This window comes from Mauremys reevesii, linkage group 1 (assembly GCF_016161935.1).
Source record: "Mauremys reevesii isolate NIE-2019 linkage group 1, ASM1616193v1, whole genome shotgun sequence".
Taxonomy (NCBI): Eukaryota; Metazoa; Chordata; order Testudines; family Geoemydidae; genus Mauremys; species Mauremys reevesii.
Genome location: NC_052623.1, coordinates 190,648,377 through 190,675,266, shown reverse-complemented (window position 1 = coordinate 190,675,266; position 26,890 = coordinate 190,648,377). Strand labels below are relative to the sequence as shown.

General features: G+C 51.2%; 1 protein-coding gene and 2 long non-coding RNA genes across 5 annotated transcripts; all 3 read left to right on the top strand.

The window, feature by feature from the left end:
- Window positions 1–659: 659 nt before the first annotated feature.
- LOC120396667 lies at window positions 660–5,627 on the top strand. Its single transcript, XR_005593292.1, has 3 exons — window positions 660–795; window positions 5,049–5,198; window positions 5,431–5,627. It is a non-coding gene; the product is annotated as an uncharacterized LOC120396667 (long non-coding RNA).
- An 824-nt stretch (window positions 5,628–6,451) lies between these two features.
- LOC120396609 (maestro heat-like repeat-containing protein family member 7) lies at window positions 6,452–12,288 on the top strand. Of its 3 annotated transcripts, none has more exons than XM_039521611.1 (10): window positions 6,452–6,513; window positions 6,877–7,008; window positions 7,366–7,429; window positions 7,708–7,813; window positions 8,312–8,407; window positions 9,115–9,219; window positions 9,571–9,706; window positions 10,481–10,575; window positions 11,060–11,212; window positions 12,030–12,288. In XM_039521611.1, the coding sequence occupies exons 4-10, from the start codon at window positions 7,772–7,774 to the stop codon at window positions 12,129–12,131; spliced, it is 729 nt and encodes a 242-aa protein (XP_039377545.1). In that variant the 5' UTR covers window positions 6,452–6,513; window positions 6,877–7,008; window positions 7,366–7,429; window positions 7,708–7,771; the 3' UTR covers window positions 12,132–12,288. The 3 variants fall into 3 exon arrangements, with proteins under 3 accessions (XP_039377545.1, XP_039377564.1, XP_039377553.1); XM_039521630.1 differs by having other exon boundaries at window positions 7,322–7,429; XM_039521619.1 differs by lacking the exon at window positions 6,452–6,513 and having other exon boundaries at window positions 6,731–7,008.
- Window positions 12,289–13,529: 1,241 nt separating this feature from the next.
- On the top strand, window positions 13,530–15,044 carry LOC120396672. Its single transcript, XR_005593295.1, has 3 exons — window positions 13,530–13,732; window positions 14,064–14,211; window positions 14,391–15,044. It is a non-coding gene; the product is annotated as an uncharacterized LOC120396672 (long non-coding RNA).
- The last annotated feature ends 11,846 nt before the right edge of the window (window positions 15,045–26,890 follow it).

Below are 26,890 nucleotides of genomic sequence, written 5' to 3'. Positions count from 1 at the left end.
TCCTGGCTGGGGTGTCCAGCAGGACGGGAAGATTGCATTTCATGGGGCAGGGCTAATTCGATCTAGCCAAAAAAGGCACTACAAGAACCAACAACTGCCAGCTGAAGCCAGAGAAATTCAAATGAGATGTAGGCACACATTTTTGACAGTGAGGGAGACTAGCCACTGGAACAAATTACCCAGGGGAGAGGTGGAGTCTCTGTTTCCTGGTGTCCTACCATCATAACTGGTTGGGAAGGTGCCTTTTAGTGACTTACAAGCAATTGGGCTTCATATGGTGCAAAGTGTGTGAAATTTCATAGCCTGTGAAATAGAGGCCAGATTAGGAGATCGAATTGTGTCATAACCTCTATGAAAAACTCAGTGTGGGGTGCGGAACAGACTCTGCTGTTTTACTGGGTGGCATGCTTGCTCCCCAGAATCAATATTGAGCAAGTGGGGTGATCCGGGGTGCAGCTCAAACATCCAGCTGGGCTGGCCAGGGGCAGACATCAGGCCTGCCAGGGAAAGGTGGGTGTGGCAGTGACTTCACAAAGGCCTTTGGCAGGAACTCAGCCTATTGGGCAAAGATGATGAGGCGTCTGTGACCTCACAGAGCTCCCTTGCCAACAGCCAGGCAGGACAGGGATGCGGGGCAGGGGGAACCTCGCAGAGTCCTGGAGCCTTGCTGCAGCAAGCCTCCGGCTCACGGTCTCTCACTCAGGACCAAGAGACGTTGGTGTGCAGGAGATTCTGTGCATGTGTTTTTCATTCCCTAGTGGATTTGTTTCAAAGACATTGTCATCTGTGTAGAAGGTAAGAAAAAATATAGGCTCTAAGTACAAGATAGGGGACTCTATCCTAGCAGATTCAAAGGCATCACCACCCGACTAGGGAAAAAGTTTTTGCTAATATCCGAGCCTTCCACACTGCAACTTGAGAGCATTGCTCCTTGTTCTGTCATCTACCAGCTCTAAGATTTCATGAGAATCAATCTTTCATTAGGAAAATAATTCAAAAATGGAAATACAAAAAACTTTGAGTGAAATCAACCCCTCCTGATCTTTAGTGTCTGGGGGTGTGGGCCTTGGGGGCCAGACTGAGACCCTCATGGGCTAGTAACACCCAGGAAGCCAGTAAAATAATTCCAGTTCTCTTAGCATCCTGGCCTCTCTAATCCAAGGAACACCTGAGAGCTGCGGGAGACAGAGGGGTGCTGAGAAGGTCTAACTCATGACTGAAAATACAGAATGTGTTATTGGCTTTGGTTGGGGGACAAGTAACAAATCCGTCGGGATTCTTGCCCCAAACAACAATCGCCCATTGTCCTTTAGAGCACGAGGGCCCTAACACGCCTGACTTGCTCAATCTCTCTCCTGCTAGGACTGAGAGAATTTTCTCCATCCCCCATGATACCGAGGGAAAGAGAAAAGAAGTGACCTCTCTTTGGTCACACAGCAAGGTCATGCCAGAGCTAGAAAGAGAAGCATAAGAAAGAAGTTGTATCAAAATGTTTTGCATTTCAAACTAACAGATTTCTTAAACAAAGGCAATTTGATGTGTGGTTAGTGAAGTGAAATGATACATTCTTGTCTCCATGAGTTTCTAGATTGATGAACCAGTAGATCTATCCCCTAGTGTTCATCCCTAGATTGAGGGAGGAAAACAAGTTTGCCTGTTTTGTGAATTCCCAATGGCTTTCTTGAATTTCAACAAACTAGTCGATTGAACTGAACGATTTGAATAAACTGAAAGGAAGACAATATTTTCTGCACCTTTACTGCTGCCCAAAGCTGGGTTAGCATTTCAGCTAACTTTGCTTCCAGGGCCTTAACTATCACATCAGTGGTGCGACTGTCTGAAAAACTTGGCAGTGAACATGTTCTACTGAATGTTATTTTTTCTCTTCTATTTAAATTATTTAAAAGATTGTCATAAATTTGGCCCTTATCAGAGATTGTCAATTTCCAATGTAATTTTGACAGTGAGGGAGACTAGCCACTGGAACAAATTACCCAGGGGAGAGGTGGAGTCTCTGTTTCCTGGTGTCCTACCATCATAACTGGTTGGGAAGGTGCCTTTTAGTGACTTACAAGCAATTGGGCTTCATATGGTGCAAAGTGTGTGAAATTTCATAGCCTGTGAAATAGAGGCCAGATTAGGAGATCGAATTGTGTCATAACCTCTATGAAAAACTCAGTGTGGGGTGTGGAACAGACTCTGCTGTTTTACTGGGTGGCCTGCTTGCTCCCCAGAATCAATATTGAGCAAGTGGGGTGATCCGGGGTGCAGCTCAAACATCCAGCTGGGCTGGCCAGGGGCAGACATCAGGCCTGCCAGGCAAAGGTGGGTGTGGCAGTGACCTCACAAAGGCCTTTGGCAGGAACTCAGCCCATTGAGCAAAGACAATTAGTTGGGAATTGGTCCTGCTTTGAGCAGGGGGTTGGACTAGATACCTCCTGAGGTCCCTTCCAACCCTGATAGTCTATGATTCTATGAATGAGGCGTTTGTGACCTCACAGAGCTCCCTTGCCAACAGCCAGGCAGGACAGGGATGCAGGGCAGGGGGAACCTCGCAGAGCCCTGGAGCCTTGCTGCAGCAAGTCTCCATCTTCCCTTTACCAGATAAAGGTTCTGAGCAGACAATGGCTGGAAGTTGAAGCTAGACCAATACACCTTGGAAAGAAGGCGAGGAGCATTTTTAACCTAAGAGTTTGGAGCAATTGACTGAGGGTTGTGCTGGATATTCCACAACTGGCCTCTTTTAAAATCAAGCTTGTGTGTTTTACTAAAATATCTGCTCTAATTCCTATGGGAATTATTTTGAGGCACATTCTATGGCCGAAGTGCAACAGAAAGTCAGACGACAGTGGTTTCCTCTGGGCTTGGAATTAATCTGTGGCTCGCTGGGGGCGTTTGGAATGTGACCATTTTGCTTCCCTCTTGTCCCTTCTTCTCAATTGGAAAATGGGCCACCAGAAAAGCCTGATTTCCACCCTGTGCCCCTTCCATTAGTGCTGTAAGCTGAAGGGCATTGTGACTTGAGAGTGAATTCAGCCAGTCAGTGCTAACTCTCCACAGGTGATTTGCATAAGTCAGTAAATGAGCCTGCAGGTTTCCGTGGGAGCGATGCCCAAGGCAGGGCTCAGGCTTCGGGTTTATGCTCAGGGTTAGTGGAGTCAGGGAGCGACAGGTGGCTGAGTTACCTCTGGTGTCACAATGTTACTGCTCAGGTTCCTCTGCCTGCTGCACCACCTGGGCAGTGACTGTCAAGGGGAAGGTTTTGTGGATTTGAAACTTAGAAACCAGGAAGCGCAGGAGAGGAATGGCTTAGAGAGTTTGGCAGTAAAATGTAGGTTTTGTGGCAATATCCTGTGCAATTGCTACTGGATCCGGGACGGAGACAGCATTCCTGCCCCTCCTACCACCTCTTTGCTGGGCCTACATAAAAGAGACTAGCTAGAGTTTTGCACATTTGTTTGTTTGAGACTGAGCAAATAAGGCCCAACAAATTACTGCTAGGATGAATTTTGCTGCCTCCTCTCCTTGACTAGACTACAAGCAGTTTCTGATTCTCTCAGATGAAGTAGTTCTTCTAAAATCAAGGGCAAGACCAATCAATGGCTTTTTCACAACCCAACCCCCCCGCCCCCCAAAAGAGATTTTTTTAAAATTGAAACTGGGTTTTTAAAATGTATATTGAAAGTTTTTTTTAAAACCTATCAAGTATAAAATTTGAAACGATGACAAGTGATGTTAAGGCCTCTAGTTGCTCCAGCCTATTAAAGTAATTAAAATAAATACCTACATGAAGAAGTCCATGTTTGCTGCAAAGTGCCAGAGGAAGTCAAAGCACTGAACTGTTGGAAGTCATTGCCTAAGCACCTGGGGGTCCTGAAGTTATTGAAACACTCAGCCAGATTTTGGCAGCACTAGCCTCTTCTGCAGGTGCAGAAAGAATATTTTCTTCATTCCAGTTGATGCAGCTACTTCATTCAAATGTAAGAAACTGATTGGGAGTTGAAAAAGGATGAAGGCTTCTTTTCCTCTTGTAATATATGAATAAACGCTAGAGAGGAGGAGATGTGAGCTACTACTTCTAAAATCTGGAAGGACATTATGAGCAGGAACAATCAGTTCAGTGCACGAACTAGAGATACTTCTTTACCTCAGTTTGTTTGAAATGAAAACAAATGGTTCAGTCAACCTTTTTGTTTGTATGTATGCTGCAAAACCAGCAAGTCAACATGTTTGAATGGATTCCTATTCCTAGCATCATAGAAGACTAGGGCTGGACCAGACCTCAGGAGGTATCTAGTCCAACCCCCCTGCTCAAAGCAGGACCAACCCCAACTTCATCATCCCAGCCAGGGCTTTGTCAAGCTGACCTTTAAAAACTTGTAAGGATGGAGATTCCACCACCTCCCTAGGGAACCCATTCCAGGGCTTCACCACCCTCCTAGTGAACTAATATCCAAGCTAAGCCTTTCACAGTGCAACTTGAGACCATTGCTCCGTGTTCTGTCATCGGCCACCACTAAGAATTTCATGAGAATCAATCCCTCATTCGGAAAATAACTCAAAAATACAACTACAAAACATTTGGAATGAAATCAATCCACCCTGACCTGTAGTGTCTGGGGGTGTGGGCCTCTGAGGCTAGACTGAGACCCTCATTGGCTAGAACCACCCAGTGAGCCAGTAACAATATCCAGTCCTGTTACCGTCCAAGCCACCGCAATCCAAGGAACAGCTGGGGGCTGCGGGAGACAGAGGGGTGCTGAGAAGGTCTAACTCATGACTGCCAACCCAGAGATGTGTTATTGGCTTTGGATGGGGGACAAGGAGCAAATCCGTCAGTCACTACAACAGGTCCCACTCGGAGCCACGGAGACTGGGAATCGAGTCCTGCTGGCACTTCCCAGCTCTGGCTTTCTGGAGGAGGAGGAAGACCCCAGCTCCCCTAGCTGACCCTGAGGCACCTTCTGGGCCCAAATGGAGGTGGCCCCGGGTACAGCTATGGAGTGTCCCAGGAGTGTTCCGCTAGTGGCATTGTATTGTTTTCACAGCTAGTTTCAATATCTGGTGTCTACCCCTTGCCGTGCTGGCAGGGCATTGAGCGGCACCCATTGCCGGCCACCTGGGTGCGGAGATCGAGGAGGGTGAAGGGAGGAGCAACCCTGAGCATCTGCCATCCAGCTCCATCCGATCTAGAGCAAGTAAGTGGAGTTCTCCAGAGCCATCCCCCGTGTGGTGGGAATATCCCACCACTAGGGCTCCCAGCCCGTCCGTTGTAAGGGTTTGTTCCCCAGGTTGAGGGTTCCTGTGCCCTGGGGTGGGATGTGTCGGGAGGAAAAATTGCCTCAGCAGAAGGGAGGTGGGCAGGGGAGCAGGCAGGCTCGTTAATGAGAGGCTGCTTTGAAGCCAGACTCATGGCTGCTCCCCACTCAGTTCCAGGATGGAGCGAATCAGGTGGATGCTCAGGAGGAAGGCCGGGCAGGTGGCTCCAGAGTCGGCAGCAAACATCAGCCAGCCTGCCCAGGAGGAGAGCGGCCCCTCTGTCCCCGCAGGCAGGGAAGAGGCTCGTGGCCAGGGGAAAGGGAGGAGCTGCGTCGCCTGCTGGAGGAGGAGGAAGACAGCAGCTCCCCTAGCTGAACCTGAGGCACCTTCTGGGCAGAAATGGAGGTGGCCCCGGGCTCAGCTGTGGAGGAGAGAGCCAGGGGAAGGCAGCTCTGGGGCTTCCTTTGCAGGAAGCCAAGGAGCCAGGAGCTGCGCCCCAGGGCCCAGCAGGAGCCGCCAACCACCCTGGCCCCAGAGGAGCCTCCCGCCAGCCCCACCCTGGCCCCAGAGGAGCCTCCTGCCTGCCCCACCCTGGCACCTCTGGCGCCTCCTCCCAGCCCAGAGCAGGAGTTGAGCAACTGCGGGAAAAACACCAGCAGCTCCGCATTCTCCTGCGGGGCCAGCAGCTCCTCCGTGGGGTCTGGCAGCCTTGTGTTGCTAGGCTCCCTCTTTGGAGGTGAGGGGAGACCCAGGGGAAAGGGAGGAGGACTGGGGCGGTGGGGGACTAGTAACACCCTGTGCCCATCGATTCGCCAAGGCGCCGGGACTGACCCACGTGAGCCCCACTAACACCAGTGGGGGTGGCACAGCCATGCCCATGGCAGGGGATGCTGGGCGGAGTCGGGGAGCTCCAGCCTCCCCTGATCATGTTGTCGGGGGGGGCTGACTGCCACGGGGCCCTGAGGCTGATGGGGCTGAGGGCATCTCTGGGAGGGGCAGGGTGGGGCCCTCGCCGCCATGGGGCTCCTTACAGAGAAAGGAGAAAAATGGAGCCTTCTCTGTCCACTGCATCCCCCAGCAGCAGAAGGGATTAAACTTTCTCCTTCCCTCCCTGGTGCAGACACCCCCAATGCCCAGGTGTCATGGCCTGAGGAGGAGGAGGAGCAGGAGGAGGAGGAGGAGGAAGAAGAGGAGAAGGAGGAGAATTTGTCCCCCATCTTGGTGATCCAGCAGCACCTCCAGGGCAGAGCTGAGGTACAAAAATCCCCCAGCTGCACTGCCCCCCAGTCTGTCCTGCTCCTTGTTCCATCCCCACCCTGGGAGGGGGGGGCTTGTCACAGAGAATCCCTCACCCCCAATGGGGGGACACATCTCCTCTGTTATCTGGCACCTCAAAGTGGGGACATTTGTCCCACACAGGCCAAGGTTTCCGCTCCCCGCAGACACTGTCCCAGTTCCAACCCCATGTCTGTGCAGGGCTACACTGGTTTCGGGAAGGGGGAGGCTTTCCCTGTCCAACCCCATGGAGGTCCTGAGCCCTGGAGCTGGTTTGGGTTGGGCGGGGAGGTCCATATGTAACACCCTCTCTCTCTCTTTCCCCCCCCCCCCAACTCCTAGCTGGTGGCGGACAGGGCCAAACAGCTCCGCTTCCTCCACGCTGTGCCGCGTCTCTGGTTCTCGGCACAGAAGCAGGGGCGGGACACCCTGGAGCCCCCGGTCTCCAAAGCGGCCCTCGTGGAGAGCATTGCGGTGAGTGGGACCCCGTGCTCGGCCCCTGGGGCGAGGGAGCCCGATGTGGGAGGAAGCGTTAGTGGGGCCGGAGCGGGAAGCAGAAGACAGGGGGTCCTGGGACGGAGCGCTGGGGAGCAGGGAAGGGGAGAATTGTGACACTGATGGGGAGCTGGCAGTGCGGGAGGGGAGGGAGGAGTTGTGAGGGAGAGCTGGAAGGAAGTTTGATGGAAGGGAGGAATGGGGGGCCCAGCTGGTTGGGGGTGGGGGTGACACTGACTGTTTCTGCAGAGCACTTTGGGCTCCTCCTGGGGAAGTGCCAGTGCGTCTGCAGGGCCTGAGTCTCACATGCAGTTTTGTTTCCTTGGGGTCTCCCAGGAGCTGATTGAAAATCGCCCTGGTCCGTCAGAGCCAAGCTCCAGCTTGCAGTTTGCAGCCTCAGGTACCAGGACCCTCCCATCCAGCTGCCCTAACCCTGGTGCTGACCGGGCCCAGAGCTGGGAGTCACAGCTCCTCCCCCGTCTGGGTTCCCCCCCTGCTGTGGCTGTTCCCATCCCCCAGCAGAGGAGGCGTGAGCGTCCCCATTTTCCTGGCCGGGGGGTTGATTTCAGTCCAGGATCGTAGGGAGGAGATCACTGTGGGGGAGGGGGTCATGTCCATGGCAGTGCCAGCGCCACGCTGGTGCTGCAAAGTGTAACATGGGCTCCTCTCTCCTGCCAGCAAACTGAAGCCACCACTCTCCCTGCAGCTAGAATCTTGCCTCCTGCGGGCTCTTCTGAACAGGATGTACACCCTGGGCACTGGGCAGGACACCACACACTTCCGGGTAGGTCCTGATCCTACCTCTCTGGCCCAGGAGCAGGCTCTGGTCCCTGCTCCCTCACTTTGATGGAGCTGCTGAGAATAGGGGAGGGGTGGGCAGAGCTGGGAACAGGGCCGGGACAAACTGACAGGGGGGGCCCCTTCCTTCCAGAGGGGATTGTGTTACCCCTCCATGGCTGATCCCAGCCTTCCCTCCTCTCCTAATTCTCTGATCTCCTGCCTGGACTCTCCCGGCGATCCTACCTCCCACCCATTGCAGTTTGGCTGGTCCATACTCTGCTGGGTACCAGGCCCTGCACAGAGAACTGCTAAGAACAAGGATTGACGAGGCAGCAGGCATCCGGCCATGAACTCTTGCTAAGTGTCCCTGGAGTGATGTGAATGGGAGAGGCCAGGATGTGCCTTTTGAGTCTTGCAAGGGCTCCTGGAGAATCCTCCTAATTGTCCCCTGACTGGTATAGCCCCATGTCCCATGACTGACGGGTGATCCCTCTTCTTGCAGGCTCTGTACATCAACTATTCGCGGAGGCTGGACATCCTGCTCAGGGGCCTTCTGACAGAGACCCCCACCGTGGAGAAGCTGCAACACCTCCTGGAGGTGAGTAGAATGGATGGTCTGGGGTGGAATTGCCTCTGAACCCCGTGGGAGGGCAGCGAAGGAGAGACTAGAAGAGCCACGTTTCCATTGTGTCCTCCCAGCTTGGACCCAGCCGGCCACACTTTCCCATAGCTGCCAGTGCAGGCGGAAGGTGCTGGGACTATGAGTCAGAGCTCTGCACGGTTGCATTAAGCACTAACAGTGAGCACCAGGCCTGGCTGGGGCCTGAGAGATTGAAACCTCTGTGAGATGCAGGACATGGGCCTCAGAGAAAAGTCACTGGCTCCTCTCTAGGGAGACCCTGAGATACAGGAGGAGCCTCAGGGAATCAGCTCTTATGTCCTAGGGACACTGCAGTTCCCGGAGGGATTGTCCTCAGGGCTGTTCCATCCATCGTACCGAGGCCTTTGCAAGTTGGGTCTGGGGTCCAGGACATGTGCCTTGATCCTGACGTGCTGTTCATGGATCAGGGGTTCAGAGCAAATAGACCAGGCCCAAGACTGACCATTGTCCCAGCCTGGAGAGACAAGCAGCTTGTGCCCAGCAAGACGTGGGAAGTGTCATGAACCCCCTTTTCAAACTCTGTGACCAGGGCTCGGCTACTCCACCCTGAGCACAAAGTCTGAGCCCCTTGGGGAGGGGGAGAGGCTGGTTTGTAGAGCATGTACGCCTGCCCGCTGACCCTCCCCTGCCTCCTTCTCCCGCAGCACGTCCATCCCTCTCTCCTGTCAAACAACACCCAGGAGAGAGCCAGGGCCGTACAGACCAGCGCGGCCGTGCTCCAGTTTGCCACCTCCCTGCCTGGATTTGACGTAAGTGACCTCTGACCCCAGCATCCTGCAGAGTCAAGTTCCTCATCCCCTGGCTAATTGGTCCCCCCCTGGGTCCGTAAGGGACTGCGTTCCATAGGCCGCTGGCTGGCAGGGTCGTGCCTGGCCTCAGGGCCCTTGTTATTCTGGAGCAGCGAGGCAGCGACTGCTCAGCGAGGGCCCTTGCCCTGCTCCCTTTGCTCTGAGCTCCCTTGGGGACAGAGAGGAAGAGGGCTGTCGCTCCTGTCCCCCAGGGCCTCCTACAGAGGGGTGGGAGCAGAGCTCAGGTCCAGGGGCACTGGGGAGCTGAAGGGAGAATGTTGATGGATTCCCCTCTCCTTCTCCTTCCACCAGACCTCCTCCGCCTTCTCCAAGGCAGGTGAATTCGTGCTGCAGCTGGGTCTCTGTGTATCCCACCCAGCCAGTGACATCAGTCGGCATGCCAGGGGTGGGATATATTGGCTTTACTGGCTCCTGCTTCAGAAGAGGGGTAAGAAACCCAGCTGGGCAATGGGACCCCATGGAAACGAGCCTCTGGGAGACTAGCTCCAGCTGGCCATTGGGACGCCTCTAGAACTAAGGCCTCTCTGATTAGACCGCTGTAGCGGGGAAGAGCAACCCCAATAGAAACAAGGCCCCTCCTTTGAGATTCCCTCTGCTGGGCAATGAGACCCTACAGAAAGAAGCCCCCTCCTCTGAGACCGACCCCAGCTTAGATGGTGACTCTTTCTCTCCCCCTCTCTCTGAATTAGGGAGATGAGTGTGAAAGTGCCAAGGAAATTGGCTGCTTTATCTCATAGCCCGGCTCTGTCCCCCAGCCCAGGGAAATCAGCCCACCCCCGTACGGGGCAGCCAGCTTGTGAGGGGACAGGAACGGAGCTATTGAGACACATGGAGGGAAAGAGCCCATCATGAGGGCAGGGGCAGGAGCAGGCACCACAGGGGACGGACACAAAGCTTGTAGGGTGTCACCAGTCGGGTAGCCAGGGCCAGAGCCTGACTTCAGTGGGTGTGGGGGGTTCTCAGTATTAGACACCCCCATGAACAGGCACCCACTCCCAGAGCACAGTGACAGTAAAGGTCACATGATTACTGTGATGGCTGAAACAAATCCCCCTTCTGGTACTAACCCGCCTGGCATGGACCCTGCGATTCCATTGGGCCGCGGATGCCAGGAGGAGCCTGGCCAGTGTGCACCCAGAAGGAAACAGGCACTGAAAGCGGAAGGCCAAACCTCCCCAATGGGTGTGTCTTTCTCCCCCAGGGCTCAACACCAGAGAGGCCCCAGACCTGTGGTGCCGGGACGGGCTCCATGACCCCGAGCGCCTGGGGTATAGAAATCTGGCCAGGGTGGGAGAGGTAAGGACTCTCGGCCGGTGCATTGCAGTAGCTCAGGTGTGGAGCTGTCTCCCCCTGCAGTGAGTGTGTCATGGACACAGGGCAAGAGCCTGCTCCTTATTTCCACAGAGTATGTGAGGCTCCTGGGAATGTCCGTGGGGTGAGGTGTGGGAATGAACCAGATCTAAAAGACCCCGAACCTCTAGCGGGTGAGCTGCAGGAGCTATCGCTGCTGGGAGCAGTAGGGGTCCTGTGTTGTCTGTGTGAGCTGGGTTCCAGAGCGCGCAGACACATTCCCAGCATCTCATGGCACCTGCGGTGAATCCTGCTCCAGAAAGAGCTTCTTGAGGCCTCAGTGCCTGCAGCCTCCTACTGAAGGGGGTTCCTGGTCCATGGGACCCCAAAGGTTGGCTGCCCCAGGACTCTTCTCCACCTTGTGAGACACTCGAGGGATTTGGAGCCTGGTTCTGGGCCATTGTAAGGGCTCTGGTTCTTTTGGTTTTAGGTCTTTGGCGAGCTCTTCACGGAGAAGCAGAAAAGATCTTTCCTCGAGGCGGGGCTGCTGGCCATCCACGACCCCCTACTCCGCGTCAGCCAGGCTGGCCTGGTGCTGACCTATTCCATCTTGGGGGAAGCCGGCCAGCTGCTAGAGGACGAGGTAACCAAAGAGGGGTCAACTGGGGAGGGAACCCCAGGGCCTTTCACTTCCAGGCCATTGAAAATCACTCCCATCCCATCCCCATGCGCTGACCAGGGAGCAAGGAGAGGGTGACCCCAGACAGGTGCCATTGGTCGGTGCCAGCTTGTCCCCTGAGCAGCTCAAAGCAGGGCAGACCCAGCTCTCCAGCAAGGCTATTTCCTAACAGGCGTCACATCAGCATGACACGCTGCCATTGCTCATGCTAGGGGCTGCCAACTCCCCTAGCCACCTCTGTGAGCCTTTCATCCCCCTCGGGGCCTCAGGCCGGTGCCTAGAGCTCTGGTATCATGTTATCCCAGCCCCCACCTGCTCTGGGAGGACTGGAGGAGTCAGTCAGCAGAGGCTGCTTAAGTGCCCCATTCACCAGAGCCACTGCCCATGGCATCACATTAAGGACACGGGGATCCCTTGTGGAAAGGTGTCCACTTCCTCTCACCCCCCCGGCACTACTGCCCAAAGCCTCCCAGCCCCTCAGCTGGAGGGGGCGAGGGTGGCTGAGGGGACTCTGGGGAGTGGAGCTGGATTCCCGCTGGGTTGGGAGGTAGAACAGCTCTCAGGGGGGGACTGAGAGGAGTGAGGGCAGGAGTTCATTCCACAATGGTGGGAGAGGGGATGGAAGTCACTAGAGAAGAGAGAAGATTTCGTCTCGGGGGTTGGGCGGGGGAATCCGTCCCTCAGACGTGGGGAGGAAATGTTGCTGGCTCCCGGTGCCGTTAATACCCTTCGTTCTCGTGGGTGTCAGAATCTCTGATTGATCCTTGTTCCCTTGCAACAGGGGGACATCACAGCCAACATCATGGTCCAGCTGTTTAATATCAGGGTCTTGGGCCAGGTGCCCGATGCCCTGCAGGGGCTGTGCTCCGTGGGGCAGCCTTGAAGACCCCCCCCTCGCATGACCAGCTCCCAACCCCTGCCGCAGGTACTGCTCTGTCTCACTGTGCCTGGGGGGAAGGGCTGGGGGGAGCGGCCATAGAGCCCCCCGCAGCACTGAGAGAAACCAAGGCCGAGCACCTCGCTCTGGACACCCTGCCCCACCCCGACCCCTGGAGCTGGGGCCAGGCCAGATACTGGCTGGGAAGAATCAGGCTGTGGGGCTGGCCCAGAAGTGAGAGCCTCCGCAGAGCCAGGAGTTATGCTCAATAGCCATTGCAGTTTGGGAGGGGTGGCCTGACATGGAGCCCCTGCCCCGTCGGGAGAAAGCGCTACATCAGCGACAGTGCCGAGGAGGAGGAGGGAGCGACCTTTTTTCTTTTTTCCTTTTTTCTGTAAGTTAAAATAAATGTTTCTGTGGGGCCTTCTTAGAGTTTTGAACAGTATCCATTTCCAAGCGGGGGACCCTTTGCAGATATCAATGAATGTCTTGGGGCTTGGGTTTTTTTTTGAAACACGTTTATTTCATGCTTAAAGTTTGGGGTGGGGGTGTTTTCTAGAAAGAATGACCCAGAGCATTCGACCAACTCCAGGGCCATGTTTAATCTGTCCAATAGTGTTCCACCAACTCCTGGGGTCATATTGAAACTGTCTAATTGAGTTCTGCCAACTCCAGCAGTTATATTGAAACTGTCCAATAGCATCTGCGAATTCCTGAGGTTTTATTTCATTTCATATTAATCAGAACTCACCATCCACCCCCACCCACCCCCATCAAATTTAACCCTATGGCAACAAGGGTAAGTAATCGCAGTCACCCTGGCTATTCACTGAGGGGGGGTTAAACCCCCTCAGTTCAACAGGATAAGTCAACTGTGTTGTACTCAACACAGGTCTGAACAACAGCTTGTTTTTTTTGTAAGCACATTTTTCTTGATTTTCCCCCCACCAACATACCTTTCAGCTTTTTGCTGTAAATGGGTCACTTTGACACACAAAACCCACAAGCGCTAGCTTCTCACAAACAATTGATTTTTTATTTAAAAGACATACAGCTCCTTGAAACCAAGGCAAGATGCTTCATTAACACTTCTAGCTCATTTAAGGGCCAAAGGCCTTCAAACAGAAACACGGATAGTCACAAAGCCCTTTTCAATAGGGTTTATTTTTAAATTTACAGCTACCAAGTTTTCTATTGCATGTTTGTCCCCTCACCATTCTCTAGCTGAATCCTTTTAGATTCCTTACAATAGTCTTTTCCTTAAGCGGGAATCTGTAACTTTTTGTGCAGACTAGACGGCCAATATCACGCCGTGTCGTGGATAAACGACCCCGCGTTGTGTTTGGATCAGAATCTCACGAGGACCATTGATGCAAATAAGGTGGAAGCCATTCATAAATGGGGCGAAGTTGGAAGTCCTCAAGAAGTGCAGCGCTTCCTAGACTTCACTCATCCTGTGAAATCGAGACATGCTGGCTCTCAGTGATGCTTAGACGGAAAACCACGCACCCCACACAGAGGATGGAACCAGCCACTTCCCGGTTGTCATGAGGAGCCATGATTTCTCCAGGAGCTGGGTAAAGGGCACAGGGATCAGCCTCTCAAAGGTAGAGGAGGGTCGTGTGAGGAGAGGGTCTAAGAGAGGAGGAGCGTGGGCTAGGCTCTGTATTTGGGCTTGGCAGGGATCGAGAGAAGGGAGAGGGCTGTTAGAGGGCAATGCCAGGTGGGAGGGGGGTCGGAGATGGAGGCAAGGCCTGAAAAGTTCAGCTACTTTAGATCAACTGTGCCAGAGAATCACTGGTTGAAGTGACTGAAAGCTCTGAACTGGGGCTGGCCAAAATCCTCCTCCTCAGATGGGAACATCCCAAAAGTCTGTAGAAGCTCAGCCTCTGAGATGAACGTTGTGGCCCTAACCTCTCTCTGCTCTGTACCTCACAGGATTCCAGGCGGCTGTTCCAATCCAGGAGGAAAACTGTGCCACCGAAATCTCCCAGCACCTGTGCAGTGAAGTGCCACTTAAACCTGATGTGATGCACAGACCTTGCCCTGGCTGTCTGCACAGGGCTGAATTTCACCCCGTCAGAGTGTAAGGAAATAATTGGCTGAAAGCCTTTTTCTTTTTGGACATCTGTCTAGTGGGAAAGAACCATGGGGATTTTTAACCTGTTTCGCTCCCATGCCTGGTGCTTCAATGATGCAGAGACGTACTGATGCATTGGTTGATTTCCCCACCTTTTAATCTACTCTCTCCTTCTCTTTCAACAGGTATTCTAAGGGCCCCCCCGTGCATCATATGGGCATTCTTGGGGGTGCAGATGGCATCAGACCTGCACCTGAATAAATAATAGGGAATGAAATATGCAGACACTAAAGTTCTGCAGCCAAATTCTCAGAAACCTTCCTCTTCCCTGTAGGATCAGGATTTTGGTTTGAATTGATTTAAAAAAAAAAAAAAGTGCTAAGCAGATGCTACACTGTAAGAAGAGGAAAGAGAATCAAAAACTGAAAGATTGTTACTAAAACCAATGAACAGCTGCAGAGAGTGGAGACCCGGCAAAGCAAACAAATGAATACTGTGAGTAAATAACCTGAAAGCAAATGGGGAAGAAAACCTCATCTGGGTAATTGTGGCTCTTGGGACAAAAATCGGGTTCCTGGGTACGTAGCCTGGCTGAGATCATCCCTTTTCCCTGGGATTCAAATGTCATTCTCTGTGTGGTGTCCTTATTTTATTCCTAGGAAAAGGATCCCCAAAGGAGGTGTTAGGATCCGGGACTCTAATGTCTGCCAGAAGATTCAGCCACCTTCACAGGTAGAAGTCACTGGCTTTCCTACAATGCCACTAGCGCTCTTCCTGCTCTCCAGGTCTGCTCCCTCCAGCAGGACAGAGACACCCCTTAACTCCCCGAGTCCTGATTTCCTGCCATTCAAAAGGCTGAGGGTTTGCATTGCCCCCACCCCAACCATCAGAGACGTTTCCTATGGGAATCTCCCTAAAGCAGGGGAGAAATCTGTTCTTCCATTAGAACCAGTCTGCTCAGTAAATCCACCCACACTGACCTCATCTCAGCTGCTTTGTTTATCCGAGATTAGTGGTATCTTTGGAAAACCCTTAGCGTGTCGGGGCGTGAGGTGGAGCAGGGGATGCAGGAGCACCAGCAGATTCCCCTGAAGAACACCACCCTGTCTTTCTCTGGTCAGGTTAGAGCTCACCGTCCATTGCGGAGGTGAAGACCAGATGAGAGCTGCTGGATTGACCTTGATGTGCCATGTCCTTGTGTGGATGAAGGACCTACATCTCAGGGATGGCCAGCAGCAGATGTAACACGTGTGTCCAGGAATGGGCTAAATAACCTACATTGAGAGGTAAGTAAAATCGTGGCCACATGTAGACATCACAGGAATTGGTGGGGATTGACCCAGGGTCCTTCAGCACAAGCTCCTCTCACTCACTGTCGACAAATCCAGCTCCACTCACTAGACCACACCCCATTCCAGAGCCCTAGATCCCAGGAGCCCTGATTCTCAGACCCAGGCCTCACATCACAAGGCCAAACCTCCTCCCATTATGGGCGCCGTAGAAGGGACCATTGGCAAAAAAACCCTCTACATTCCCCCTGTCAGAGACTGCAGCCACGGGTGACAAGTGTATGAGCTGAGATCTCCCCTGTGGGAATCCGAGGGGCTGCACATTTGGGGTTTCACAGGGACGGCCTCTGGCAGCCATTGACAGAGTGTTCCTGGGAGGAGATTTTCCGTCTCTAACAAAGGGTTTCTGTTCCCCCAGATCTCAGCCGCTCAGCAGAATGCGGGAGAGCCGAGTGCTGATGGGCTAGAGGGGTCCCACGAGTCGCTGTGCAGCAGGGGCAGGGTCTGCAGTCACCATGGGCCATACCCTGCGCTCCAGACAACCCAGGTTGGTTCCCTGGATTGCAAAGGGGACTTTGGCTTGGGGAATCGGTGCTGGTGCCTGTGTTCACAGCTGGGATGTTTTTCTGAGGCTACTCCATGGTCCATGAAGCGCCATGCAAGCAAGAGGAGAATGGACATTAGAGAGCGAGGCCGGGACCTCTGCGGGGCTGCTGCAGTCAAACATCCACAGCCAGAATAGAGACGATGGGAAACGCACTTCGCTGGCTGGCCACAGCCGCAGCAGCTGTCTCAGAAAGCTCTGCTCATGCTCCAGCCAACAGAGGCAGGACGAAGAGCCACACAGGGAGAGCCTGGGTTGCAATTAGCAAGTTGCAGTTTTTTCAGTGGATTATGCTGCCCTGACAGTCTATTTCCTGCAATGTGCACATCCAGCCTCCCTGGCTGACCTCAATGGGAGTTAGGTTCTCCGTGCCAACAGGACAGGGCTGGCCTTACCATGAGGCGAACTGAGGCGGCTGTCGCAGGTGCCAAACTGTGGCAGGCCACCACTAGGACCCAGAGCATAGAAAATTGTCTGGTGCTGGTGCATATGTTTTCTCTCTGCTGGAGATGCACAGAGATGGTGGAGTGCTGTGCTGGAGGAAGGGGGCACAAGAGACATAACAGGCAGGCAGGAGAAAAGGGGAGAGGGAATAACAGGAAAAGCAACAGGAGCTGCAGGGAGAGAGAGGAGGAGGAGCCTCTTATGTACCTCTCGAGCACCCCCAGGAGTCTGGACTAACACCAGCTTCTCAGGGAGCTTCCTATTTCCCGCTGCTTCCCTGAACCCGCTTGAGGAGAACAGGCAGTCAACCGAAGTAGTAGGAGCCGAGTAGGCCCTTAAGACGCTGATATCTTCCCTCATTCAGACCCTGCTACCAGCCTGCTTATTTGTCCCCTGCCACTCTAGCTGGCACAGAACAGCAGTCATGAGTGAAAGAAGAAAAGGCCCCTCTGAGGCAGCATTCAGAAAAAGAAAGAAAGCAAAGGAAGCTTTTCTGTCTACGCAGGAAGGACACTCTGCTGAGATACATAGACACAAATGTTCACGGTGAGCCTTCTGGCCCCAGTGAGGATGTGAGTGCTGAGGAGATGCCTGATCTTCCAGGTAGTCAGAGTGCAGGTGATCTGGCAGCTACTGCAGCATCCATATCTCCATCTCAAATGGATGTAACCATGCACATTCCTGAAGAAAAGTGTAGATCAGAGAAGAGTGTGGTGGAGGCACAAGAAACAGCTGCTGCTGAGTTTAGTTCCTTAAGTCTAGATGATCCAGGACTGTGGACTCTTTGAGCAGTAGCCTGAGGGACTTCCTTGTACTGCATGGGCCACAGCAAGTGAAAAACATCATGTTCCCCAAAGACAATGAAAATAGATGTTTCCATCCAACACATTCCTGGTGTGAAATCCCCAATGGTGACAAAGTGGAGAGGCCATGGCTTATGTACTCAAAAACCCAGAATCTGCATACTGTTTTTGTTGCAAACTCTTCCAGTCTAATGTTCCAGCCACACTGAGTTCTACAGGAACAAAGGACTGGAAAAATCTGGCTAGAAGTGTGGCATGCCATGAGAAGGCAGCAAATCACCAGAGAGCATTCCGTAGGTGGAAAGAGCTTGAGATGAGCCTAAGGTTAAAGTCCACCATAGATGATGAGCATCAAGAGAAGATTGCATCAGAGTTCTGAAAAGGCTCTTTGCCATTGTGAGGGTGCTTGCTACCCAAAACCTAGCACTGTGCGGCACTTCAGATCAGCTGCATGTGCCAAACAATGGGAACTTCTGCATAGAACATCCTCACCACACATGTTCCCCAATCCACCACCCTTTCTTTAATCATAATAATAATTCATAATAAATAAATGACTATTCATCAGAAAAAAGAAAGAACGTCCTAGTTCTTACATCTCCTGCTTTCTTTGTATGTGTCAGTCTTCCTCAGATCATAGGGGCTTTGTATCAGGGAGTGTCCTTACTTTCTCTGTCTTGTAAAGCGCACACTAGTGACACTGACCAGATAAATAATGGAGACATTACCCAAAAAAACCCCTAGCCCTTTGTCATAAAGACTGTTCTCCTCAGTAAAGCAAGCTATAAACATTAGGAAATGCACAGAGGACTAAAAGGCTGCAAAGTGAAGCACTCTCAAGTTAGGAAATACCAGAATGAGCATTGCCTGTGCAAGGTTAACTCTGCAAGAAATGAGGCAGGGATCCTACAGGCAACAGACTCCTTCAATACCCAGCCCCAGAGCAGAAAACCCTGTGCACTGAATAAGGAAGGGGTCCAGTGGGAAAAAAAATACTATGGGATCATGTCATTAAAATCTGCATCGTCCTGCAAATGTACAAGAGGACTGAATTGAGGGTGCCAGGGCAAAACTTCTTTGGACATTTGCTAACCTGAGAATGCTTCACTTTGTAACCTTTCCATCCTGTTTAAAAACCTTGACTTTGTATTTCCTAATGATTTTATTGATAAAAGCACACGGAAGTAACGTTAAATGAAGGGTTTTTGTTGTTAATTTCTCTGTGCCATGTAACAGGGTGACCCCCCCCCCAGCCTGGAAGGGGTTGGAAAAGCCCTGCAGAGGGCTGGGCTGGGCAAGGTAAAACCCTTGCTGATTGGAGGAAGTGGCTGCAGCTGGGGCCACGCCCCAAACTGAGCAACAGGGCCTTATAAGAAGGCCAGGGAAGCCAGAAGGATCAGTCTCTCTCTGTTTGTAGAGGGAGATGGGCCTGGCTGCAGGGAGCTAGAGACAGGGTACCTGACTGGAGCAGGGCCTAGCAGAAGGCCAAGAGGTCCTGGGAGTTGCAGAGGGCAGCCCAGGGGTAGGCCAAGGCAGCAGGTCCAAACCCTCCTTGCCAGTGATGAATGGCTGATACTGCAGTCTGCCCCAGGGCACGGGGGTGAGATGATGACTGGCAGTAGCCGTATACTGAGGTGAGGTGGGGATAGTGGGTGGGGGTTCCCTGGGCAGGGTAGACCCTGAGAGAAAGGGGTTACTGCTGGGGGCAGCACCCCAGCTAAAGGGGCACCGGGTCCAGGGAGGGGCATGGGGGCCAGGAGACAGGCGGATCACTGGCCTGCAAAGGGCGCTCTGGAGCTGGAACGAGCTGATTCCCAGAAGTCATCAGCAGGAGGTGCCGTAGGGGTGAGTCCGCACCTCTATAAGCTGTTAAACAGTGAAGCTCTTACTCATGCATTGGTTCAGTCTATGTTTTATTGCCATGGTTATCTTTGTGAAAATCCCACTGTTACCACTCAGGGCTGTGCTGATCAGAGTATTGAAAGTAATGAAATTAAACTGCATTAAAACAAAACTCATTTTATGCAACTTCAGGGTCAGTGAAAGTTCTCAGCTGTAACCCTGAATGTGCAAGAAGCAGAGAAACAATATCCAAGAAAAAGAGCTGGAATTTTGCATCTTGTTTTCACCTAGGCCTTACTGAGGAAAGTAGCAAACACCTGCCCTTTGTGAAGGAACACAGCACTGTACCGCAGCACAAACCCCACTGAGCACAGCAGGGGCTGTCCCGGTTATCCAGCTCTGGCCCTGTTTCATTACAAACTTCCTGTCTGTGATGATGATCTGGTAACAAGGGGGCAATCAGCTGTCAAAGGTAGCTGTTGCCATGACAGCCAGGTGCTAGTCATTCTCCCCAAGTATGAAAATGAAGCGGAGGGAGGAAGTGCTGAGTTATCTCTGATGTCACAAGGCTACTGCTCAGGCAGCACCAGTGGGCAGCAAATGTGTGGTATGTATGTGTGTTTGGGGGTGGGGGGGCAGGCTTTCCCAGTGCTCCTGTTTCCCCAAGTTTCCTAAAGAAGCCAACAATAGAACTACCCAGAATACAAATTAATGGTGATTCCACCCACATGATAATTAGTGGCTGAAATTTGATTAAAATCCTGCATGGCATGTTTAGAAACAAGGGTTCCAAAAAAAGGAGAGACGTCATTAAACAGAAAATGTTGATGCTCTGGTGCATTTGTGGTTGTGTTAATATTGAATACTGTGACTTTAAACGTTGGGCAGGGTTCCTGGGCGTGCTTGCATGCTGGGGAGCTCAGTAGGGCAGCACACAATCGGGGCGTAGCAGCAGCCAGTCAGCAGGTACCCAGTGAGTTGTGCCTCTCTGTTATAGGCAGTAGCCTGCGTTCTCTCCCTCTGATTTTTGGGTTCTTATGTGTTGTTGTTCTGGCTCCTAAGAAACAAATTAGCGAGACGTTGGGAACTTCCATCAAGAGTATTTTATATTTTCTCTAACTTGTCTGCTTGTGTGGCACAAAACATGAAAGGCACAATCTCATCCAAAATAAAATAAACTTATGAAGCCTTTTGAAACAAAAAAATGGAACCATTTCATTCTGGTAATGTTGATCTTATTGAAGCACTTCACTTTTCCTTCCCCTTTCACAGGGAGGAGCCTAAATTAGGTTTCCCTAAATCCATGATTGGAATAGTGACGCAAAGCCTCACAAGAAGCCAAGCAGCTCGGAAAGAATGGGATGATCACAATACAGTAGAACCCTATTTATCTGACCCTCTATTATCCGGTTCTCCGTATTAACCCAACAACCAGCACGCACAGGTCCAGAAGTGGGCAATCTCTCCTATGGTCCCTAGATGGCGCTGCAGCCTGGCACTTTCCCATTCATCTGATCATCGGACGTTTTGGTTAACCAATCTGGCCCTGGTCCCAACTCGATGGGATAAAGGGGGTTCCGCTCTCCTTGTGAGCGATCGTTTGATGCAGGGGATCTGCTGCTGGTGTTATTCCTTGTGGAAAAGTACAAATTGCAAAACTGATGGGAGGGGCCTTCTGAGGTGGTAGGGAGGGGTCACGCTGTTACCTGCAATGTACACAGGCCCCGCAGCAGGGACGCACCTCGGACTGTGCATATAAACAGGTTAAAAGTGCTTCACAACAGTGAAGCCGTTGTCAAGATGCTATTCTGTGCAGAGGATTGTAAGACAGCCCCTGTTCCTGATCTGAGGCCTGAATGCCATAGAGATATCCCACTCGAGCATTGAGGTGTGTGAAGAGGTCACCGTAACTGAAAAGACAGAGGTCATGGCTGTGCTGCAAAGTCACTGGCAGGTATTATCAAGCAGGCCAGGCCTGACTCACAAAAGTTGCCTAAGATGAACACTGTGGGATCACAACCTGCACCCAGCAAAGCCTCCCACAGAACTGGTCCATTGCGGCAGCAAGTTCATAAGGAGATGGCAAGCCTGCTGGACAGGGAATAATTAGCGAGTCAAACAGTCCCTGGGATGAGGAGGTCGTTTTGCTGATGTTTACAGGGAGCTCCTCCCGAGTGTGGGGGGCAGAATGGGAGGAAGCACGAAGGGGCTTGTTTGAAGATTTAACCAGGGAGTGATGGGAGTTAGCATCATGGGCCATGCAACTGCAAACACTGTGTGCCCTTAGCCCAGGGGTGGGCAAACTGCCCTGTCTGCAGGCGCTGCCTCTGGAGCTCCCATTGGCCGTGGTTCCCAGCCAATGGGAGCTGCAGGGGTGGTGTTTGGGGCAAGGAGAGCGTGTGGAGCCTCCTTGCTTTCCCTATGAATAGAAGGCAGATAGGGGATGTGCTGCTGCTCTGGAAGCCACACGGAGACATGACACTCACGTTTTTGTCGCTCTTATCTGGACTCTGCAATTGGTCCACATCTTTCCTGAAAAGTGGTGCCCAGAACTGGACACTAGACTCTAGTTGAGGCCTAATCAGCGCGGAGTAGGGCAGAAGAATCACTTCTTGTCTCTTGCTTACAACGCTCCTTCTCTTACCTCCATATTACAAGTGACAAACTGAGGCAAAGGGAGACTAAACCCAGGTTTTTTTAAGGTATTTAGGCCACATAAATCCCACTGGTTTCAATGGGATTTAGGAACTGAAATCCCTTTTAAAAAATCTGGCCATAAGTGATTTGCTCAAGGTCGCAAAGGAAGTCTGCAGTGGAGGCAGAACTTAAACTCAGACCCCTCAAGTCTTAGTCGAGTGCGATAACCTCTGGACCATCCTTCCTTTCTCCTGTGTCTATCTAATGACGTGCTTCTGTCTATCTAACCCCAGAGATAACCATGTCTCTGTCTATCTATCCCAATAGAAAAACATCCGTCTGTCTAGTGTCTACCTACTTTTCCATAACTAAGCCAGGAGCTATGTTATTTATAATAAATCAATTAAAACCACAAACTAGGAATAAACTCTGATAAGTTCAATAACCAGCATTCTTGTTGAAATCAGTAAGATTATGTTCACACTCGTTCACTGTATATTAACTGAGGAGATATGAATGAAGAGCAAAGTTAAGCAGCGGGAGCTGAATTAAAACTATGGGTGAAACCCTCATGCCTGCTCCGGCTTCTTGCACAGCCTAAAACTGGAGTTCTTCAGCGCGGAAGCAGAGGCAGCAAGTGAGTTTGGAAAAACTTCCCCCTCCAAAAGAAAGGACCCTAATGAATACTAAGTAAAACATCTCCCTCTCTCCTGTGCTCACATGCAGTATCTTATCATCCTGTACAACCTACAGCTACAAATCTCTATAATTTACCATGAGTGAATCGAGACAGTGGGAGGACCAGCCTGTCCTTATCAGAAGATAGTTCGTTAGCAGAGTCATGAAGCAGCTTCCTAGAGAATACCCACTGATCTCCACCTAAAGGGCCACAATGAATTGCAGGTCAAACAGCATCAAGAAAGATGGTTCCCTTGGAAGCTAGGTGAGTCCAGATGTTCCTATTCCTTCTCCCGCTTCAAACTAAGAAGAAAACTCTATGTAAGAGAGACTTCATTCTCTTATTGGTGTGTATCCACCCCGAACCCATGAGAGCTTCCATGGGGGCAGAGAATGGTGCACTGGGGAAGCCCATTCCATACTGTATTGTCTTTATTCACAATCTTCTCTTTCATCTTGATTTGCACAGCATATGACACCTTTTAACTCAGTACAGCAGAATGGACCAGACACTCGGTTGGTATAAATCACCGTAGCTCTGCTGATGCTGATGGATCTGTGACAACTGACGCTAGGTGATGATCTATTCTGATATTCCCAAACTCTGACATGGATAGTTTAGGCAGTTGGTCCCATTTCACTGCAAGTTATTTTGTGAGAGAAAATGAAGACAACATTTTGGGGTCAAATGCATCAGCACTTTGAGAACAGAAAAGCAATCTTTTCTCTTGGTCGACAGAATGGATTTTGAAGCTTTCCTCAGGTATTAGAACTGAAAGGAAAATAGACCACTCACCTTAGTCTTTGCCCCGTAATGTTAAAACTTGTTGCAAGACAGATCTCTCTTACTTGAACTCAAATGGATTGTGTAAGGGGTAATTGGAGGTGGGGTTTATTTGTTCTGCCAACACAAGAGGACAGAATTCATAGAATAGCAAGGTTGGAAGGGAACTCGGGAGGTATCTAGTCCAACCCCCAGCTGAAAGCAGGACCCATCCCCAGGCAGAATTTTACCTCCATTCCCTAGATAGCCTCCTCAAAGATTGAACTCACAATACTAGGTTTAGCAGGCCAATGCTCAAACCACTGAGCTATCCCTCCTGAATCTCAGGTCAGGCACAAGTGGAGTGAGTGTGTCGTTAAAATACCAGCTGCATCTCCCAGCAGCAGGAGGTAGACAGACACCAATATATGGTCTTCAAATATTGTGCAAGTTCTTAGACATGTTGATGCTTCTCTCTGTTTTTCCCTCTGTTTTATGCAGTTCATCTGTCTGAAAATCCCCCCTAGCAAGAAGCACGTCCAATTACAAATACACTTAGAGGAGAATGGCAAGATTTTAATCAATATCTGCCAGGATTAGGCAAAGCCGCCCAGAGAATTCAGAGGGCGGGGGGCAAAGAAATTTTGGGGGCCCCTTCGATTAAAAAAAAATTGCAATACTATATTCTCCTGAGGGCCCTTGCGGGGTCAATGGCATATTGCCCCACTTGCTCCCCACCACGGGTGCCCCTGGGAAAAAATAAACCTTCCGCATTTCGGCACAAACCCAGTTTTGAGAAAAAACTTCTTTACAAGGTATCACTGGTTTTCAGCATCAGCTAGTGCTAAAAGGCACTAAAGCTCATTAAAAGGGTTGGACAAATATTTTCCATCAAAATTTTTTCTGGATCGAAAACTAGGGGTTTGCAAAATTCCAGCTCTTTTTCTTGGATATTGTTTCTCTGCTTCTTGCACATTCAGGGTTACAGCTGAGAACTTTCACTGACCCTGAAGTTGCATAAAATGAGTTTTGTTTTAATGCAGTTTAATTTCATTACTTTCAATACTCTGATCAGCACAGCCCTGAGTGGTAACAGTGGGATTTTCACAAAGATAACCATGGCAATAAAACATAGACTGAACCAATGCATGAGTAAGAGCTTCACTGTTTAACAGCTTATAGAGGTGCAGACTCACCCCCATGGCACCTCCTGCTGGTGACTTCTGGGAATCAGCTCGTTCCAGCTCCAGAGCGCCCTTTGCAGGCCAGTGATCCGCCTGTCTCCTGGCCCCCATGCCCCTCCCTGGACCCGGTGCCCCTTTAGCTGGGGTGCTGCCCCCGGCAGTAACCCCTTTCTCTCAGGGTCTACCCTGCCCAGGGAACCCCCACCCACTATCCCCACCTCACCTCAGTATACAGCTACTGCCAGTCATCATCTCACCCCCGTGCCCTGGGGCAGACTGCAGTATCAGCCATTCATCACTGGCAAGGAGGGTTTGGACCTGCTGCCTTGGCCTACCCCTGGGCTGCCCTCTGCAACTCCCAGGACCTCTTGGCCTTCTGCTAGGCCCTGCTCCAGTCAGGTACCCTGTCTCTAGCTCCCTGCAGCCAGGCCCATCTCCCTCTACAAACAGAGAGAGACTGATCCTTCTGGCTTCCCTGGCCTTCTTATAAGGCCCTGTTGCTCAGTTTGGGGCGTGGCCCCAGCTGCAGCCACTTCCTCCAATCAGCAAGGGTTTTACCTTGCCCAGCCCAGCCCTCTGCAGGGCTTTTCCAACCCCTTCCAGGCTGGGGGGGGGGTCACCCTGTTACATGGCACAGAGAAATTAACAACAAAAACCCTTCATTTAACGTTACTTACGTTTGCTTTTATCAATAAAATCATTAGGAAATACAAAGTCAAGGTTTTTAAACAGGATGGAAAGGTTACAAAGTGAAGCATTCTCAGGTTAGCAAATGTCCAAAGAAGTTTTGCCCTGGCACCCTCAATTCAGTCCTCTTGTACATTTGCAGGACGATGCAGATTTTAATGACATGATCCCATAGTATTTTTTTTCCCACTGGACCCCTTCCTTATTCAGTGCACAGGGTTTTCTGCTCTGGGGCTGGGTATTGAAGGAGTCTGTTGCCTGTAGGATCCCTGCCTCATTTCTTGCAGAGTTAACCTTGCACAGGCAATGCTCATTCTGGTATTTCCTAACTTGAGAGTGCTTCACTTTGCAGCCTTTTAGTCCTCTGTGCATTTCCTAATGTTTATAGCTTGCTTTACTGAGGAGAACAGTCTTTATGACAAAGGGCTAGGGGTTTTTTTGGGTAATGTCTCCATTATTTATCTGGTCAGTGTCACTAGTGTGCGCTTTACAAGACAGAGAAAGTAAGGACACTCCCTGATACAAAGCCCCTATGATCTGAGGAAGACTGACACATACAAAGAAAGCAGGAGATGTAAGAACTAGGACGTTCTTTCTTTTTTCTGATGAATAGTCATTTATTTATTATGAATTATTATTATGATTAAAGAAAGGGTGGTGGATTGGGGAACATGTGTGGTGAGGATGTTCTATGCAGAAGTTCCCATTGTTTGGCACATGCAGCTGATCTGAAGTGCCGCTCAGTGCTAGGTTTTGGGTAGCAAGCACCCTCACAATGGCAAAGAGCCTTTTCAGAACTCTGATGCAATCTTCTCTTGATGCTCATCATCTATGGTGGACTTTAACCTTAGGCTCATCTCAAGCTCTTTCCACCTATGGAATGCTCGCTGGTGATTTGCTGCCTTCTGATGGCATGCCACACTTCTAGCCAGATTTTTCCAGTCCTTTGTTCCTGTAGAACTCAGTGTGGCTGGAACATTAGACTGGAAGAGTTTGCAACAAAAACAGTATGCAGATTCTGGGTTTTTGAGTACATAAGCCATGGCCTCTCCACTTTGTCACCATTGGGGATTTCACACCAGGAATGTGTTGGATGGAAACATCTATTTTCATTGTCTTTGGGGAACATGAAGTTTTTCACTTGCTGTGGCCCATGCAGTACAAGGAAGTCCCTCAGGCTACTGCTCAAAGAGTCCACAGTCCTGGATCATCTAGACTTAAGGAACTAAACTCAGCAGCAGCTGTTTCTTGTGCCTCCACCACACTCTTCTCTGATCTACACTTTTCTTCAGGAATGTGCATGGTTACATCCATTTGAGATGGAGATATGGATGCTGCAGTAGCTGCCAGATCACCTGCACTCTGACTACCTGGAAGATCAGGCATCTCCTCAGCACTCACATCCTCACTGGGGCCGGAAGGCTCACCGTGAACATTTGTGTCGATGTATCTCAGCAGAGTGTCCTTCCTGCGTAGACAGAAAAGCTTCCTTTGCTTTCTTTCTTTTTCTGAATGCTGCCTCAGAGGGGCCTTTTCTTCTTTCACTCATGACTGCTGTTCTGTGCCAGCTAGAGTGGCAGGGGACAAATAAGCAGGCTGGTAGCAGGGTCTGAATGAGGGAAGATATCAGCGTCTTAAGGGCCTACTCGGCTCCTACTACTTCGGTTGACTGCCTGTTCTCCTCAAGCGGGTTCAGGGAAGCAGCGGGAAATAGGAAGCTCCCTGAGAAGCTGGTGTTAGTCCAGACTCCTGGG